Source organism: Hoplias malabaricus, chromosome 8, assembly GCF_029633855.1.
Source record: "Hoplias malabaricus isolate fHopMal1 chromosome 8, fHopMal1.hap1, whole genome shotgun sequence".
Lineage (NCBI taxonomy): Eukaryota > Metazoa > Chordata > Actinopteri > Characiformes > Erythrinidae > Hoplias > Hoplias malabaricus.
In genome coordinates, this window is record NC_089807.1 from 16,204,977 (window position 1) to 16,221,871 (window position 16,895).

A 16,895-nucleotide genomic window follows, 5' to 3' on the forward strand; every position below is an offset into this window, starting at 1 on the left:
AGAAAATCCAAGTCAGAGTTCAGTAGGATTTTAATGTGGAGGCGTTTTGTCGTGTTTAGTGTGGTGTTTCTGTGCCAGACGCCCTACAGGTTGGCAGTTTCATTCCTTTTAAGGCATACTTCTTTGACAAACGAGCACGAAGACAAAACGTGTTTTCACAATAACTGCATATCGGCAATTACAGCTTTATATACAACATTTAGCTTTAGCTAAGTTTAAATGCTTGTAGTTTATAATAATACACTGCATTATAAACACAGATGTCTATATACAATCTGTCATTGTAATGTATGTAGAAGGCTTTGGAAATCGCTGCGCTACCTTCACTTGGAAAAGCTTGATCAAACTAGCCCCCGCTTAGTTTTGTTGGAACTGCGTATTCTGCACATTACGCTAAGAGACCGCGGTCACGCCATCTGCACTTCGCGAAAACGCAGTCACGCCATCTACACTAGGATTTCTTGTGCGCTTCTACATCACAGTTTACGGTAGAACGTGTGCGAGCGAGAGGGGGGACTCGCAGAAAAGCGCAGATATTGAAAATTCATAAGAAATTAATTTAAAACATTATTAAAACATTAAAACATTATGTTTTAAATTAATTTCTTATGAATTTTCAATATCTGCGCTTTTCTGCGAGTCCCCCCTCTCGCTCGCACACGTTCTACCGTAAACTGTGATGTAGAAGCGCACAAGAAATCCTAGTGTAGATGGCGTGACTGCGTTTTCGCGAAGTGCAGATGGCGTGACCGCGGTCGCTAAGAGCGTGTCGAGGAACGAATTTCAAATTAAAAGCCAAAAAGCCAAAAGAAATATATGTAATAAATAATTTTCTAAACAAATAATACATGAATAAAAAACAAATTGCTATTTTGTGGAAATAATAAAGATAAAGACATGTCACTGAAGTCATTCTGATGTGCCATTTCAAAATAAACACCCTTTGTAAACGCCATCTCTGTAACTTTAATTCCAAATGTATGTAAATATTAAAAGGAAACCATTAGTTTGCACAAAAAAAATTCACTTCATAATGATAATACAACACCTGATTATGTCACTCACTTAATATTAAGTCATGCTGATGTGTCATTTCAAAATAAAGGCCCTTTGTGTTGTCCCATCTCTGTAAATTTAATAACAAATTTATAATGCTTTTGAACATGAGACAAGCATGTAATGGAATTATACACAAAATTATATCTATTCAAAAAAAAGCCAGATAATACTCACAGCTCATCAATCACAGTGAACATTTATGCTTAATTTAAATTATGTGTTTTAATAATTAAATGTTTAACAAAAAAAATGTTTAACATGCTTAGTGAAATAAAGTGTTCTATGTACCACAGTGAATTTTAATAAATGGTTAGAGACCGGGCTTGGTATCGGAAGGTTGCTGGTTCTATTCTATTCATCCTTGGCTGAAGTTCCCTTGAGCAAGGCACTGAATCCCCAAATGCTCCCCGGGCGCTGCCGATGGCTGCTGCCGCTCTGGGTGTTTGTTCACAGCCCCTAGTACATTAGTATGTGCATGTGTTCACTGCCACAGATGGGTTACATGCGGAAGACAAATTTATAAAAAATTATACATTGCACATTGTATTGGATCGTGGAATATGTTTTAGTGACATAACCAAGAATATGGACATTATGAAGTTTTTGTGTGTTGAAAATGTTTTTAAGGGACACTACACTGACCATAAATGTGTTTGGTAATGTTAATTTTATAAGTTTCCTGGGTCTTTGACATAATCAGGTGTTGTACTATCATTATGAAGTGAAACTGTTCTGTGCAAACTAATGGTTTTCTTTTAATAATTATATAAATTTGGAATTAAAGTTACAGAGATGGGACAACACAAAGGGCCTTTATTTTGAAATGGCACATCAGAATGACTTGAGTGACATGTCCTGATATCTTTATTATTTCCACAAAATAACAAATATTTGTTTTTTATTCATGTATTATTTATTTAGAAAATTATTGATTTATTACATAGATTTCCTGTCATTGACTTTTGGCTTTTATTTTGAAATTCGTTCCTCGACACACTCTTACCGTAATGTTCAGAATACGCAGTTCCACCAAAACTAAGCTGGCTAGTTTGACCAAGCTTTTCCAGGTGGAAGCTGGCTTGACTCCAGTTATTATAGGGGGAAAAAATGAAACACGTGATTTTGCCTTGAATTTGTAGGTCTGCAGTATGGGAGGACAGTTGTCTGTTGATGACAGTGTCCATGTGGTCATAGTGGGTGGTGGCTTTGGAGGAATTACAGCCGCCCAACACCTCAAACATCACGGAGTGCCCTTTATGCTGATTGACCCCTTAGACGCATTCCATCACAATGTTGCAGCTCTGCGGGCTTCGGTTCAGAGTGGTATGTTAAACAATACAGTGAATACATTTAATGCACTAAACATTTGTGATCATGAATGTGGAAGTGCCAAATATACAAGGTGCAGATATGTCAATATATACATTAATATAGAAATAATTATACTGTATATTGTTTTCCCCTCCAAAAAAAAAACAAGACACCCCAAATTGGAAATGTACAGAACGCAAAAACATTAATTAATTATTACGGAGCCCTTAAAGGGACTGGGGGAAAAATAAAAAAACACTATTGATTTTGTGTTCCCTCGCAAACACATTTGCATTCCCTCGCAAATAAATTGCGTTCCTTTGCAAATGTTTTATGATACACAATTGTCTTTGGGGCTCAGTCAACACCTCAGGACACTGCAGTTTCCAGCGAAATCCAGCCACTTGAAACAGATATTATATATGAATTTATTTATCTCTACTAACACACAGTTTAGTTGCCAGTGTGAATCGTTCATACATCCGTAAGGAACTGCCTAACATCAGAGGAAGTTGTGAGCAATAAATTTATATACATTCAGTAGCATCCTTAAAGTGCTAGTCAGAACGCCGTTGTTCCACCGATCACCATACTAATAGGTGTATGAGACGTAAGCGGGCTCGTGAAAGAAAAAGAAAAAGTGTGGACGGTGCATTGGGGTAGGGGTCAAGCTAAGAATCTTAATAAAAAACCTTTACCAAGCATGTCTCTCACAAACATCCGGTTTTCAAGGAAACGCAAAACTATTTGCGAGGGAATGCAAAATCAGTGGTCTTTTTTTTTTTTCCCAGTCCATTTAGGGGCTCCGTAAATTCTAATGTATGCTAATGTAAAATACTTTATTCCCAGTTATTTGAAAGCATTTATATTTGTTAACATTTCATACAGTGGCCAAATTTTTCTACTCATTTCCAATTTTGTCAGCTGCACTTATAGCTGCAATTTGACACATGCTGGTGGTGTGCTATTGTGTGTTGCGCCATTATGAGTGGATCAGACACAGCAGTGATGGTGACATTTTTAATGACAACATTGTCATTACTGGACTGAGAATATTCCTCCCTACATCCTGTGAGAAGCATCTTGTGAACAAAAAATAAAAATATAAAACAATACAGAACGACTTACACAAGCTGTGTACATCTACAACGTGGACCAACAAGCGTAGGTTTGCCTAAAACAGTGGCCAGTGAGTAGGCACAATGTTTAAAAACAGTAATAATGCTGTATCTGATCCACTATCTGATACCAGTGCAATTAAGACTGGACAATAATTCCTTATCAATATATTATAAAATGTTTCAATAACAATTATATGATTTTTAAACACATTTTCAATATTTCAATATATGTTATTTACAACATCTGTCACTGACTAATGTCCATTACAGGTGAAATCCACATTGTTCCTCTTGAATTCGAGGTTCGACTATCAGTTGGACTCCCTTCTCCAGTACCCTCGCATAGACATTACCGGGGAGGCTGAGAAGTGTGATCCCCCTATAGTTGGAACACACCCTCCGATCCCCCTTCTTAAACAGGGGAACCACCACCCCAGTCTGCCAGTCCAGAGGCACTGCCCCCGATGTCTACGCGATGTTGCAAAGATGTGTCAGCCAGGACAGCCCCACAACATCCAGAGCTTTGAGGAACCCAGGGCGGACCTCATCCACCCCTGGGGCCCTACCGCCAAGGAGTTTTCCAACTACCTCAGCCACCTCAGCCCCAGTGATAGATGAGCCCTCCCTGGGATCCCCAAACTCTACTTCCTCTGTGGAAGACATGTATTCCAGCATGTGTTCCGATCTTATCCACTGGCTTAATCTAAACAGGACAATAGGGGGAGGCCTATTTATATGTTTCTGTATGATTCCCTTTCAGATTGACATATAAAGAAAAATATTAAAGTCATATATATATATATATATATATATATATATATGTAGGCAGATTTTGTTTACACAGTTTTATGTAAAAATGTTTTGATTATATTTGATAATTGTCTTCTTTTTGTTTTCTGTTTACAGGCTTCGCTAAGCAGACGTTTATTCCATACAAAGAAACATTTGGATTGAGTTTTCTTCAGGGGCGTGTTATACAGATAGACACAACCGCACAATTTGTTGTGCTTGACAATGGAAAGGTAATAAGTAGTCTTTCACAAATGTGTCATTGCATTATATTACATGAATAAAATATTGTCTTTAGTTATTAGAGCCTCAGAGTGTTCTATTATTTTACAGGAAGTTAGTTATTCCCACCTCATCTTATGCACTGGAACAGATGGACCCTTTCCTGGCAAATGCAATATTGTGGATTCCTACAGGAAGGCCATTGAGAACTATGAAGACATTGTGAAAGAGGTGGATCTTCGTGTTCTCATACTCATTAAAATCTTGCTTAATCTGTTTCCAGCATGTGTTCCGATCTTATCAACTGGCTTAATCTAAAGAGGACAATAGGGGGAGGCCTATTTACATGTTTCTGTATGACTCTATTTCAGATCCAGGCAGCAGACTCTGTTCTTGTAGTTGGTGGTGGGGCCACTGGGGTGGAAATGGCTGCTGAGCTCCGTACAGAATTTCCAAACAAGAAAGTAATTGTCCTTAAAGCAAACCTTAAATTGTATCAGTTTTTAGATTTAAGCACGCAGTGACAAAATTCTACACAACACAACTTTAGGTTTAAGAGATAAACCAAAAGAAGTTAAGGTGGATAGGACACACAAAATCAAAGTATGCCTCAATCTGACCTCAGACAGTAACTCCAAATTAAATAAATAATAGTACTAGTGGCTGCTTGTGTTGGAGAATCTGACAGGAAATTGAAGCTTATGTTGTTTTTTATTTGCATATTTGTTAATTAATTAATTCATTTCCATTCATTTATGCAGGTGATTCTTATTCACGCCCATGAGGCCCTAGCTTATCCAGAGCTGCTTTCCAGTGTGAGAGAGGAGGCCAAAAATGTGTTGCTACAAAAGGGAGTGGAACTGTTACTGGGTAAATGTTTATGATTCTGCTGCAATGGTTTGTTATACTTGATCAGCCCCAGCAATAATAAAAGGTGAATTGAATAGAATTGATAAAATCATTACAATGGCACCTGCCAGGGGGTGGAATATACTAAGCAGCAATTGAACAACAAGTTCTTGAATGTCTGTTAAGCATGAAAAATGGCATGCGTAAGGACCTGAGCAACTTAAACAAGCCAAATTGTGTTGGTTAAACAACTGGATCAGAGAATCTTCAAAACAGCAGGGGTTATGGGATATTCTCAGTTTGCAGTGGAAAGTATCTATTAAGTGATCCAAGGAAAGACAATAGGTGAACCAATGGCATGGATTCGCAAGGCTCATAGACGCATGTTCCACAGAGGAGCTACTGCAGAACTGTAGACAGAAGTTAATAGGTTCATGGTACAAAAGGTGTCATAATACATAGTGAACTGCAGCTTGCTACATATGGGTCTGTGTAACCACAGTCAGACTGTCCATGCTCCCCTTGTCCATTAGTAAAACCAGCTGTTTTGGGCATGTGTTCATTAGAATTGGACCACATTGGATCATGTTTTCTGTGTGAACATAAAGATAAGGGAAAAGAGTAAATTCATTCATTCATTCATTCATTATCTGTAACCGCTTATCCAGTTCAGGGTCGCGGTGGGTCAAGAGCCTACCTGGAATCATTGGGCGCATGGCGGGAATACACCCTGGAGGGGGCGCCAGTCCTTCACAGGGCAAAAGAGTAAATTATATTGCTTAAAATTCATTCATTCTTTCATTGTCTATAACCGCTTATCCAGTTCAGGGTCGAGGTGGGTCTGGAGCCTACCTAGAATCATTGGGTGCAAGGCAGGAACACACTCTGGAGGGGGTACCAGTTTTTTAAAGGGTGACACACACACACACCTATGGACACTTTTAAGTCACAGTCCACATACCAATGTGTTTTTGGACCGTGGGAGGAAACCGGAGCACCTGGAGGAAACGTACACGGACACAGGGAGAACACACCCAACTCCTCACAGACAGACACTCAGAGTGGGAATCGAACCCACAACCTCCAGGCCCCTGGAGACACTACCTGCTGCACCACCGTGTCGCCCCTAAAATTGAAAATCGTAAATCATAAATTTTGACTCTGAATTACAAAATAACATTTGCACTTAATTTCAAACATTCAAATTCATACTATAAGATGTTCATCAATTTTATTAATCTAAAATATATCATTATTTAAGAACAATCAATTATGATATGTGGGATTTTTCCTTTTCCTAATACATTAACTTGACATTTAATATGTACTAATAACACTAATACATGTTAAAACATGTGGCACACATATACTTGGGACTAGTGATTACATTTAACATTTATATGAATATTTAGCATTCATTTTTTTTTCATTCACTATGTGTATTGATGTTGCAGTTGTGATAGATGCCTGTTTAAAATTACTTAACCTTCTTTTATGTTCCCTGTTCACTTGGGTATAGGTCAGAAGGTATCGAATCTGAATGAACTGGAGTTCAATGTCACACGGAAGGGGATGATAGTGAAGACTGATAAGGATGTGCAGTGTACTGTTGATCTTGTCATTTGCTGTACAGGGAACAAGGTCAACTCAGATGCTTACAAGTCCAGTCTAGGTCCGTTTTTTTTCAGATGTATTTGATGTTATAGGAACTAGGCCTGTCAACCTCAGTATTACACGGTCAGAAAATTTGTCACTGTCGTGGTACCTTTTGCTCTCTCTGTGGTGGTACCTTCCAGGGTACATATTTGTACCATTAATTAGGGAACATATTTGTACCTTGTTCTATTATATTTGTAGATTTTAAAATTGTGCTCATTTCATACACTCTATTTAATATTTGACACAGTTTTATAATGAAATCTTAAAAGTATTCAGCTCTCATTCTGGAGAAGAGAATATAATGTACCTTTAGGGAGCACAACTGGACGTTTAAAAGCAGTTGTACCTTTAAAGGTACCTTTACACTGTTTGTACCTTAAGTAACCAATAATGAGAGTGTAGAATACCTCACTACGGACCACCCAGCCACAGGGAACGGCAAGCAATCATCACAACCACAATGTATATGTGTTTTCACTTTTTTGGCAAGATGTTTTTTGTTTTACACTTTAGTACATGTGTAATTAATGTTAAGTAAGTTGTTTAAAAAAAGGTTGAGTGTAAAATTTCCCAGCTGTTGGCATCTGAACTGCTGCTACTGAATGGCTGGATGTCTTCTTTTATAAAAAAAAATGGCAGCAAACCAAGTCGCAAAACCAAATGCAACTTTGCCAGTTTGGGAGCATTTCGGATTTCAACCAAATGAAAAGGGAGAACCAGCCAATTAAGTCAAAGCATTATGCAAAGCCTTTGCCAGAAAGGTCACTGTGAAACAGGGAAATACATCAAATGTGAGAGGTCTTGCTGCCTGTCATCCAGTTATCGAAGCCCAACTGCCTCCACAAGCCCTAAGTCCTGGAGCAGCCTCAGAGTGCACAGATCAGGTCAGTTTTAGGAGTATAGCACCAGAATCAGGATAAAGAGGAGCAGTAATATTGCATATTGCAGTGTTGAGCCCTGTTAAATCACAGCATGTCAATTTCTTTGACCATGACAGCACTAATAGCAATGACTGGTATGTCATTGGTAGCATAATAGATATACAAATGATACAGATATAGCATCAAAGAAATCCATTTGAAACTGCAAGACCTTTTCCCCTTGTAGTTGTCAAAATACTTGATTTATTCATGTGCAAACATGCAAATACATTTATATTTTGATGTAAATACCTTATTTCAAGTGAAATATAAATCAGAAAATTTTAACATTTAATTAATTATTTACCTATCCTGTTATTTCTAATTCAACCTGAGAAGAAATTGTTTACTTTATTTACTTCATCCAGTATTTATGCTCAGGGCACTGATTATCCAGACTTGAGTTTCTCTCTGTTTTCTCCTGTATGTCTGCTTCTTTTCCAGGTAGTCATCTGGCAGGGAATGGGGCTCTGAAGGTGAATAAACACATGCAGGTGGAGGGCTTTACTAATTTATATGCTGTTGGAGACTGTGCTGATGTCAATGAACCCAAGATGGCTTATCATGCTGAGCTCCATGCAGGAGTAGCTGCAGCTAATATTATTAACAGCCTGTCTGGAAAAGGACTGAAATCTTACCACACAGGTAACTTCTTTTGATTTTGCAGTAATACTAATTTATCTATGCTTCATTTTCTAAACTCTGTTGAATGAGAATTTATTTTAGTTTATAGTAAACTTTTAATATTGAAATTGTACTTCTCCTTGTTTTTTTAAAGGAAACGTGACTATGCTGTTGGCCATGGGGAGAGATGATGGAGTGGGTCAGTTTAATGCCTATAAACTACCTCGATTTCTAATAGTTAAAGGAAAGAGTCAGGGTCTGTTGCTGTGGAAGAGCTGGAGGGAAATGGGACAAAAAGCCCCCAGTTAGAAGGTAGAACAGGTAAAGGCCAAAAGGCCAAAGCAGTTTTTAAAGATTGCCCTATAGTGTACAATAAAAATATGTTATTCTTGAACATTTCTATAGTCTGAGCTGCATATCATTTTTGGCCATTTTTAAAATCACTTTTGTCAGTAATGCAAAATAATAGTGCTTGTTGAACTTCTGTTCTTTTTCTAAATTCAAATTGTTATCTAATTTCCTCACACATTTTTTTAATTACTTGGTGGGTAAAGAAAAAATTACAGAAAATGCCTTGAGAATAAGTAATATAATGAAGTATGTACACGGTACTGTTACCTTTAAGCAGTTCAGTGGGTGTGCAGAAATATATACAAAATGTGCATAACATCATCTTGATTTTATTTAGAGGATTACAACAAAAAATAAAGAAATTAAAGCGGGAAAAAATAGAAGGAAATTGTAAATAGTGACTGTGTGTTCCCACCTTGCGACCAGTAATTCCGGGTAGACCCACCGCAACCCTGAACAGGATAAGCTGTTACAGGCAATGAATGAATGAATGAATTAACTTTAAATACTGTTGGTTCCTTTCAGACTGTCCTATTGTTTAATTACTGTAGATATCTAAAATGTATTTGGGTAAAAATCTATATTTAAAATAAACCTTTGGTGTAACATCATGTTTCAGTTATCAGTTTTTGAGCACCTAGGAAAATGCTTTTTTTTCAGCTACTTAAATTTTGTGGCTGACAAATAGCATGTTGTCAGTGGCTTTACTTTAAATATATAGTATTATAGTTAGGGCCCTAAATTAACAGAAAATTGCTTAATTTAATGGACCTTTTTTTTAATGAAAAAAAAATCTAATCAATTATGCTAATTTAATACTAGGTGCCTCTTCTGGCATTTGTGTGAGCCAATAATAAAACATAAGACAAATTTATTTAGCTAATTCTCTCCATAGATGAGGACTAATAGGCATCAGTCCAAGCATTACATTGAACAGAGGACTGGGAGTTGTCCCTCCTAAAGCTGTATGTCTGTAGTTGTCCAGTAGTTGGTGATGGACTGGATTTCAAGCAAAAAAATTGTAAAATGCTGTCCTGGAACTGAATACTGATTATTTATGGATTTACTTTAATGTATGTGTTCTAATTAACAAATGAATAGCTGATGACTTGCAGGAATAATCATTTCAGAAGGCTGGACCAGGCACCGAGTTTTGGTTAAAACAGAGGAGATAACGACCCCTGGTGGTAGAGCTAAGCCTTTAAAGTCTAGCTGTGTTCCTTAAGGTTAATCACATTCTCTTGTTCAAAAGGAGAGGTTTATATATAATATAATATTTGTAATCTCTCATTAGAGAACTGTAAAATAAAAGGTACATTTACACGGTGCCTTTAGTGACAATAATGTAACTGTGCCATATTTTCTCATTATTCATTATTTTCATATTTTCTATAGTTTGCCTGTAATATAGATATAAGTTTGGTCATATAAATACAGAAGATTTTTACATAGATTTGAGATCCTATGCTTCCAAGACACACATGATACTTGATATAGATGATATTAGGCAACAGAATAATTGTTCCAGGATACTCAAGCGATATTGATCTCCGTTGAGATGCTAAAATTGGACTGTCATTGGATCTGCAGCAGGATAATTATTATTTTAGTATTGTATAAAAATTGCTCACTGACCAGATAGTTAGGCCCAAGTAGGTCCTTTCAAAAAAGGAAGACTGGTTTCAAATGGCTTTCTGAGTATTAGAGTACCTCATCAAATATCAAAGAAGAAAACGCCCTTTTCTTGTTTTGACAGAGTGTGAACAGATTCATAATAAACTCTTGTAAAGGCTTCCGTCTGAAATTGAGCAATCCTAATCAGATTCAGTTTAGGCAGTCCATAAAGATTATAGCTATAGATATTTTTGGCCATGCTAACAGCTATTGGTATCTTCTCAGCTAAACCAGTCATCAGCTTGCATATAAAATATAATAATTTGAATAAAAATGATTACATTCCAATTTCCAACTGTATCATTTTCACTTTTTCTCTTCCCTGCATCCTGCTGATTGCCCACATTGTGTTGAAGTAAATATTTATCATATTGTGTACATTTAAAATCATGTTAAGAAAACCCCAACTTCACCAAATTATGTTGTTTGTGATATTTAACCTTGGCAAACAATTTGCTTCATTCTGCCTCTAATTCCCAAGAGAAACTAGTATTTGAGGCATGCTAACCTTGTCCTCAGAGGTCATGGAAACAGAAGCACACAACAGTGAACTTATTCATCCAGCTTTATTTTTTTTTTTTTTTTTTTTTTTTTTTTTTTTTTTTTGCTCTTTTCATTTGACTCCTTCAGCACAGTCACGGGACATGGAGGTTACATTGTGCCATGGACGGGGCAGCATGCATCTAACTGTTAATTTTAAGAATGGAAAATGATTTGGCAAATGAGGTTTTTGAGGGTGATGCTGACCTCAAAACGATCTTAACTGTGGTTGATTACAGTAGCATATGGACTATTGTACTATTATCTCAAAATGCATTTAAGAGTTTTAGGACAATGTGGTATAGAGAAGCAAATGCAAAAGGTGGTATAGTTTTTCAGACATTATTACAATTCCGTTTAATTGAACATTCCTCTCAGAAATTCTGCAACAACATGCAATACAAACCAAATCTAGCTTAGGATATTTGTTACAAACACAGCTATACACAGATCCTGGCACTATCACCCAACAGCACACTTTAAATGCTGCCTGTAATGCTTAAATGCTTAAATAGATAGATGTTCTACAGAGATGTCATAGTTTGTATTTAAATGTTAATCTGACTAAGAAATTGCATCACAATTAACCTTAGAAACGCAAACAGAACTTTGCTTTTTTTATGTAAATTCTAAATTGCCAGGTAAGTCACAGTCCCAGAGATGTAACTGACACTGTGTTATCAAACACTTTAGTAAACGTATGTTATTTTACAATATTTTGTTAACAACCAATTAGAAAAATGTTTATAGGTCTGTGTCATGGTTTAAAGGTCATAGAACCAGTCTTGTAGCCTGACGGCATTCCAGGTTTTCAGAAGTCCTCTTCAAAATATTTTACTTCACTATATTGGATTTCTTTGGATTTTGTTGTAAATGGCATGTCATTAAAATGTGTTTTTTTTATGACAGGGCACCTAATTCCAGTTACCGTCTTCTGATTGTTGAAACCTCTTAAATGATTAGGGGAAACATTAAAGTGTTTCCAACAAACTTTTTATACATTTTTAAATTATTATTCAAATGGGATCCATTTATGCAGAACAAGTATAGTGACTGTAGGCTGCTCCTTAGTGGCATATTCCATAGGCAATATGGAACTCGTTAAATGGAGGAAGAGTTTATAATTGCATTGTGCCATTACCTAGACAAAGAAACCTTTAAAATGTTGTCCCAAACAATAGCAGGCCACTAAGAACATTACTGTAAATTGTGATATATAAAAAAAGACCAATCATATTAACAGATCTCAGCTCATATAAGCATTAAAATAGAGAAGGTGACAAGGCCCAATCTCTTGCTTTTCTCAATTCCCTAAATGGCTTTTAGTGTGAAGTTTTTTCTTGGGTGAAGGCCAGAGGCTAATGCAGTATCATCTAGCCACTCCCTGTCTGTACTGCAGAGAGATGAAAAGGGACTGACTCAGTTGAATCTGAAAAGCAGATATTGTATGGCCTTCAGACAATCTGTCTGCCAGCTGATATATATCTGACAATATTCAAAATTTTCAATTCTAAATACAAACCAGTCAGCCATATCATTAAAATGGCCTCCTTGTTTTTACACTCATTGTCCATTTTATCAGCTATTTTGACCATACAGGTCCACTTTTGTAGTTTTACAGTTATAAAATATAGTTAATCTGTTGCAGCATATATTTTTTGCCCCATTCACCCTCTTCTACAGGGGGTAGGACCACCACAAGACAACCAGCAGATATGATGTGGCTGGTAGCTCAGTATCAGAGCCGTAGTGATGCTGATGTTGTGTTGGTGTGTGTTGCGTTGCTAAGACGATGAGACACAGTAGTTTTACTGGAGTTTTTAAACACTGTCCACTCTGTTAGACATACCTACCTTGTTCCATTTTGTAGATTTAAAATCTGAGACATTACTCATATCATTTTATTAATGCTTGATGTTTTTTTGCTCTGTGATTTCTTAATCACTATTACCTAACTACTAAAGAGGGTGCTTTCCAAAAGAAATCCCCTGTGAAATTTTTGCTCATAATACCTCAAGGATCAAACAACACATTTTTTTCAGTGTCTAAACAATCCTGTTCAGATTCATAATGACTAGTTTCAGTGTCTACTAAGAATGAGACTCTACTTTAAATATGAGTCAGATAGAATTGGGGGCACGAGGAGCAAAAACCCTGTTTTTTTATGTATTTAAACTTTGTTATTTTTCTTCTCCATTGTCATTTTCTTCATATTTAATCACTAATCTTATTTCATACTCTATGTTGTGCCTGTTATGCTCTGTTTAACCCTGTCTTTGTCCTCTTACAAACAAATGTGTCCAGTGCTGTGATTGCAGAGTCATAGATAAGGAGGTGTGAAATTCTGTGCCCGCCAACTTTGTACGATACAGAACGTCTTATTTGAGCCCATGTTTCCAGACTTGGACAGATCACGTTAAAATTGACTTGGTTGGTTTATTTCAGTTTGCAGGATTTTTAGGCGCTCCGGATCCCAAAATGTATGTGCTATGTCCAATTGAATATATTATTGAATAATAATAATAATAATAATACAAAAAGAGCAAGGTTTTTGTTTCTTGCACTATTTGGCGCTGGCGATTTTTAAGCACTGACATCATAATTGCACTGCATCATGACTGAACCTATCATTAGAGCACACAATGATTTAATGTCAGTGAATGGGAATGAAAATGGTCTGTGAAAATATTAAATCAGAGCCCTACATGGTCCAAAATAACAATAAATAACATAGTAGATCATGAAAAATGGCCTTTATAGCCATCTGTACATTCCACTGCCAGCACAATACAAAATTTTGTACTTCAGTAGAATTCACTATGTTTAAATTTTCTGAGAGTTTAATGATTTAAAGCATGCACTGCAACATGCAGTTGATAAGTGTGTACGTTTTGTGTGTGTGTGTGTGCATGTGTGTGTGAGTGAACACAGACCCATCCTCAGCAGTGATCTGGACAGTGGGTGACGTCACGTTCGCCTCAGCTGTGAGATCACTTTTATTCTTGGGCCACAGTCCTAAATCTTTTAGCACTTTGCGGCCATCTTAGGCCATCCTGAAATGACCTGAGAGAGAGTGTGGAGCAAGTGAAATCAGGAAGACCTCCTTTCACAAGGCAAATGAACATTTACCAGATGCCTGGATAATGTTTGCAATGGTGTGTACACCTACTCTGCCCCTAATTACAGGTCACAACAGCCTTTAAATTTTTTTTCTTTTTCCTACACTCATCTCATTCCACGCCCCTGATTAACGAAAAACTGCATCCTGCATTTTTTCTTGTCTGGCCATTCAAACGATATAAAACCATGTACTGTTTCATGTAAAATTGAATTATGCCCCCCTTTTCCATGCTTTGGGAAAAGAGACAGATGTTTTTCTCAAGTCCTAGACTAATGGTTTGCCGGGCTGTCCTGCGTGTCCTTGCACTGGTTGGTCAAGTTAATGAGGAGGGTGGAGTTAAAGTGGAATTGAACAGCCTGCCTCCCACCCCTAAAACAGACAGACCCCACCACCCCCTGCCCCAGTCGGGTATACATGCTGCATAGGAGCCTGTGTTTACTTTGTAGGACAAGAGAGGAGAGCATCATTCTAGAGTGTGCTGCTAACCAGTGCAGATGCAGCACAGCATCCTTTGCTTTCTCCTTTCCCTTACACTTTCACTTGCCTCTTCCAGACCCTGACTCGGCTCTTTCTGTCTGAGGTACTCACTCGTCTATTTCTGTCTCTCTGCGTTTCCACTGACTTTGTGATTGGGGAAAAGAGCCCGAGTACTGCAGTGTTCCAGCAGGAGTGTGAGGAGCTGTCTCAGCTGGAGCAGCAGAATTTTGAACAGGACCTCGCTGGACACCTGTCCCAAGATCCGTAAAGGACAACCACGATGTGTGACTGTTTTCATCTAGCATTCCCCAACTGGCATGGGCCAGCCACGGGTGGGCATTCTCTCTCTCTCTCTCTCTCTCTCTCTCTCTCTCTCTCTCTCTCTCTCTCTCTCTCTCTGACTTTACGTGCTGTGTGCTATTTTTATCTCTCACTCAGTACTCAGCACTCTATGCAATGCAGGCATTAGGTTTTAGGTGCTGCCATGTCTTTGTGTTTGTGTGGAAATTATTCTGGTATTAAGAATGTTAACAGCACATGTCAACAACAGTATTGAAATAATTACTCTGCAGTGTGTTTGGGTTATCTGGGTGTGTCTGCAGTAAAGTGGGTGTGGCTGTGTTTTGGGCGTGTATGTAGTTACGCAGTATGCAATGAGAGGTAGCTGCAGTCACGAACGCACAGCATTGTAGATGCTCTCAGATTTCTGGAACGTATGAAAAATTTGTAATATTTTGACACTTTCCAGCCTTCAGCAACACATGTTAAAAGTTATAAACTTTCACTGTCACCTTTAAACTGTAAAACCAGATGTTCATAAAGTGTTTTGAGGCAGCATATTTTTTATTGCAAATGATGTCTTGTATTAATTAGTATAATTTAGCAGATTTCCATGATCAGTATATGAAAGCAATTTGTGCCTGAAAAATAAAAAACATAAGCAAGTGGTGCAACTTTTTCATTAGACAATGTAAACAATGTCTAACAGGCTTTTCTTTGAGTTAGCAGGGTGTGTGTACAGCTTGCCTAAATCTTCCACAAAATTAAGACATGCCCTTCCCTTTGAGGGAATTCAGAGAAAAGTGCACAGTCGATACCAAAATCAGAAGTTAGTCAATACCTGGCTTCAATACCTTCAGTGCTATTTGTGGGGGCACTTCAAACAGTTGACACTTGAAATACTGGGAATTGTGGTTGATTTATGTAGTGCTTGCCTTTGAAACATTAATTATGTTTCTCTTCACAATATCTGAATATTATGCCAATAAAATATTTTTTTTTGTTAGAAGTGGTAGCCAACTAATCTGTAAAAATAGTGTAAAAAATATATAAATGTGCACAATACACATTACACTCCCTGTTGCTCTTGTTTTCACAGCTATTAGGTTATTGAGTAATACCCTTTATGTAAGCCAAGACTTAGTCTAGACACGATGGGAAGGTTGTCATGGATTCTTTTTTTTTTTCCATATAAAACTAAACCGAACATGATTCACAATACTCACGCTTAACATTATTTAGGAAAATTTGAACATTTGTCTTAGTTTTGATACTTGTTTGTATGTACCCAAGTAGTTGATCAGCAAAAAGCCCTTATCTGAGAATCTGTGAAATTTTGCAATCATTTGGGAGTGTAAAATTAAGTCCAGAACATGTTAAAACACAGCACTGAGGCATAATTACAGAATAGAGTACTGAGACTGTAATGAAATGATCTGTGCTGTTTACTAAGGCTTCAGGGATAATTAAGTGTATGGATTACAAAATAAATAATATTACAAAAATAGCGTTATTTTAAATTCCATATCTAGTACTTTGCAGATCAAATTATTATGTACAACAAAACTGTTAGAATGGACTGAACAATATTTACTCGTTTACAATGTTTACTTTTGATTTTTAGTCACAATTTGATTGACATGGGTAAAGTAAATACTTAAGGCAGTGGCTCAAGTAAAGCTTTCAATATGATCAATATCAAACACACACACACACACACATATATATATATATATATATATATATATATATATATATATATATATATAAAATAGAATAATATATATAATATTATATTATATATTATATTATTTATATAGCCTTTTTTTTTTACATGTTTGTGAAGTATATGGTGAAGTGTAAGTCGAAACAGATATTACACAACACAGTTGCAAGGTC

General features: G+C 36.9%; 2 protein-coding genes across 6 annotated transcripts in view; both read left to right on the forward strand.

The window, feature by feature from the left end:
- Positions 1-14,965, forward strand: aifm2 (apoptosis inducing factor mitochondria associated 2). Of its 4 annotated transcripts, none has more exons than XM_066678808.1 (10): positions 1-89; positions 2,199-2,382; positions 4,398-4,513; positions 4,614-4,733; positions 4,874-4,966; positions 5,264-5,372; positions 6,871-7,023; positions 8,375-8,575; positions 8,709-8,753; positions 14,881-14,965. In XM_066678808.1, exons 2-10 carry the CDS (start codon positions 2,208-2,210, stop codon positions 14,913-14,915), a joined length of 1,047 nt encoding a protein of 348 aa, XP_066534905.1. In that variant the 5' UTR covers positions 1-89; positions 2,199-2,207; the 3' UTR covers positions 14,916-14,965. The 4 variants fall into 4 exon arrangements, with proteins under 4 accessions (XP_066534905.1, XP_066534906.1, XP_066534904.1 ...); XM_066678809.1 differs by having other exon boundaries at positions 14,794-14,882; XM_066678807.1 differs by lacking the exon at positions 14,881-14,965 and having other exon boundaries at positions 8,709-9,500.
- The window catches only part of LOC136705324 (protein AHNAK2), a 25,143-nt gene continuing 23,135 nt past the window's right edge, over positions 14,888-16,895 (forward strand). For both annotated transcript variants that reach the window (XM_066678805.1, XM_066678806.1), the window contains exon 1: positions 14,888-15,049. In XM_066678805.1, the coding sequence (XP_066534902.1) occupies positions 14,998-15,049 (52 nt within the window). In that variant the 5' untranslated portion in view covers positions 14,888-14,997. The remainder of the gene's footprint in view (positions 15,050-16,895) is intronic.

What these genes read in the sequence shown, in the direction of transcription:
- aifm2 (XM_066678807.1), top strand. Translation starts at nt 2,208, where the DNA reads ATGGGAGGACAGTTGTCTGTTGATGACAGTGTCCATGTGGTCATAGTG. An exon ending in ATGAAGACATTGTGAAAGAG is followed by an intron (nt 4,734 to 4,873) that starts GTGGATCTTCGT and finishes ACTCTATTTCAG; the next exon opens with ATCCAGGCAGCAGACTCTGT. An exon ending in TGCTTACAAGTCCAGTCTAG is followed by an intron (nt 7,024 to 8,374) that starts GTCCGTTTTTTT and finishes CTTCTTTTCCAG; the next exon opens with GTAGTCATCTGGCAGGGAAT.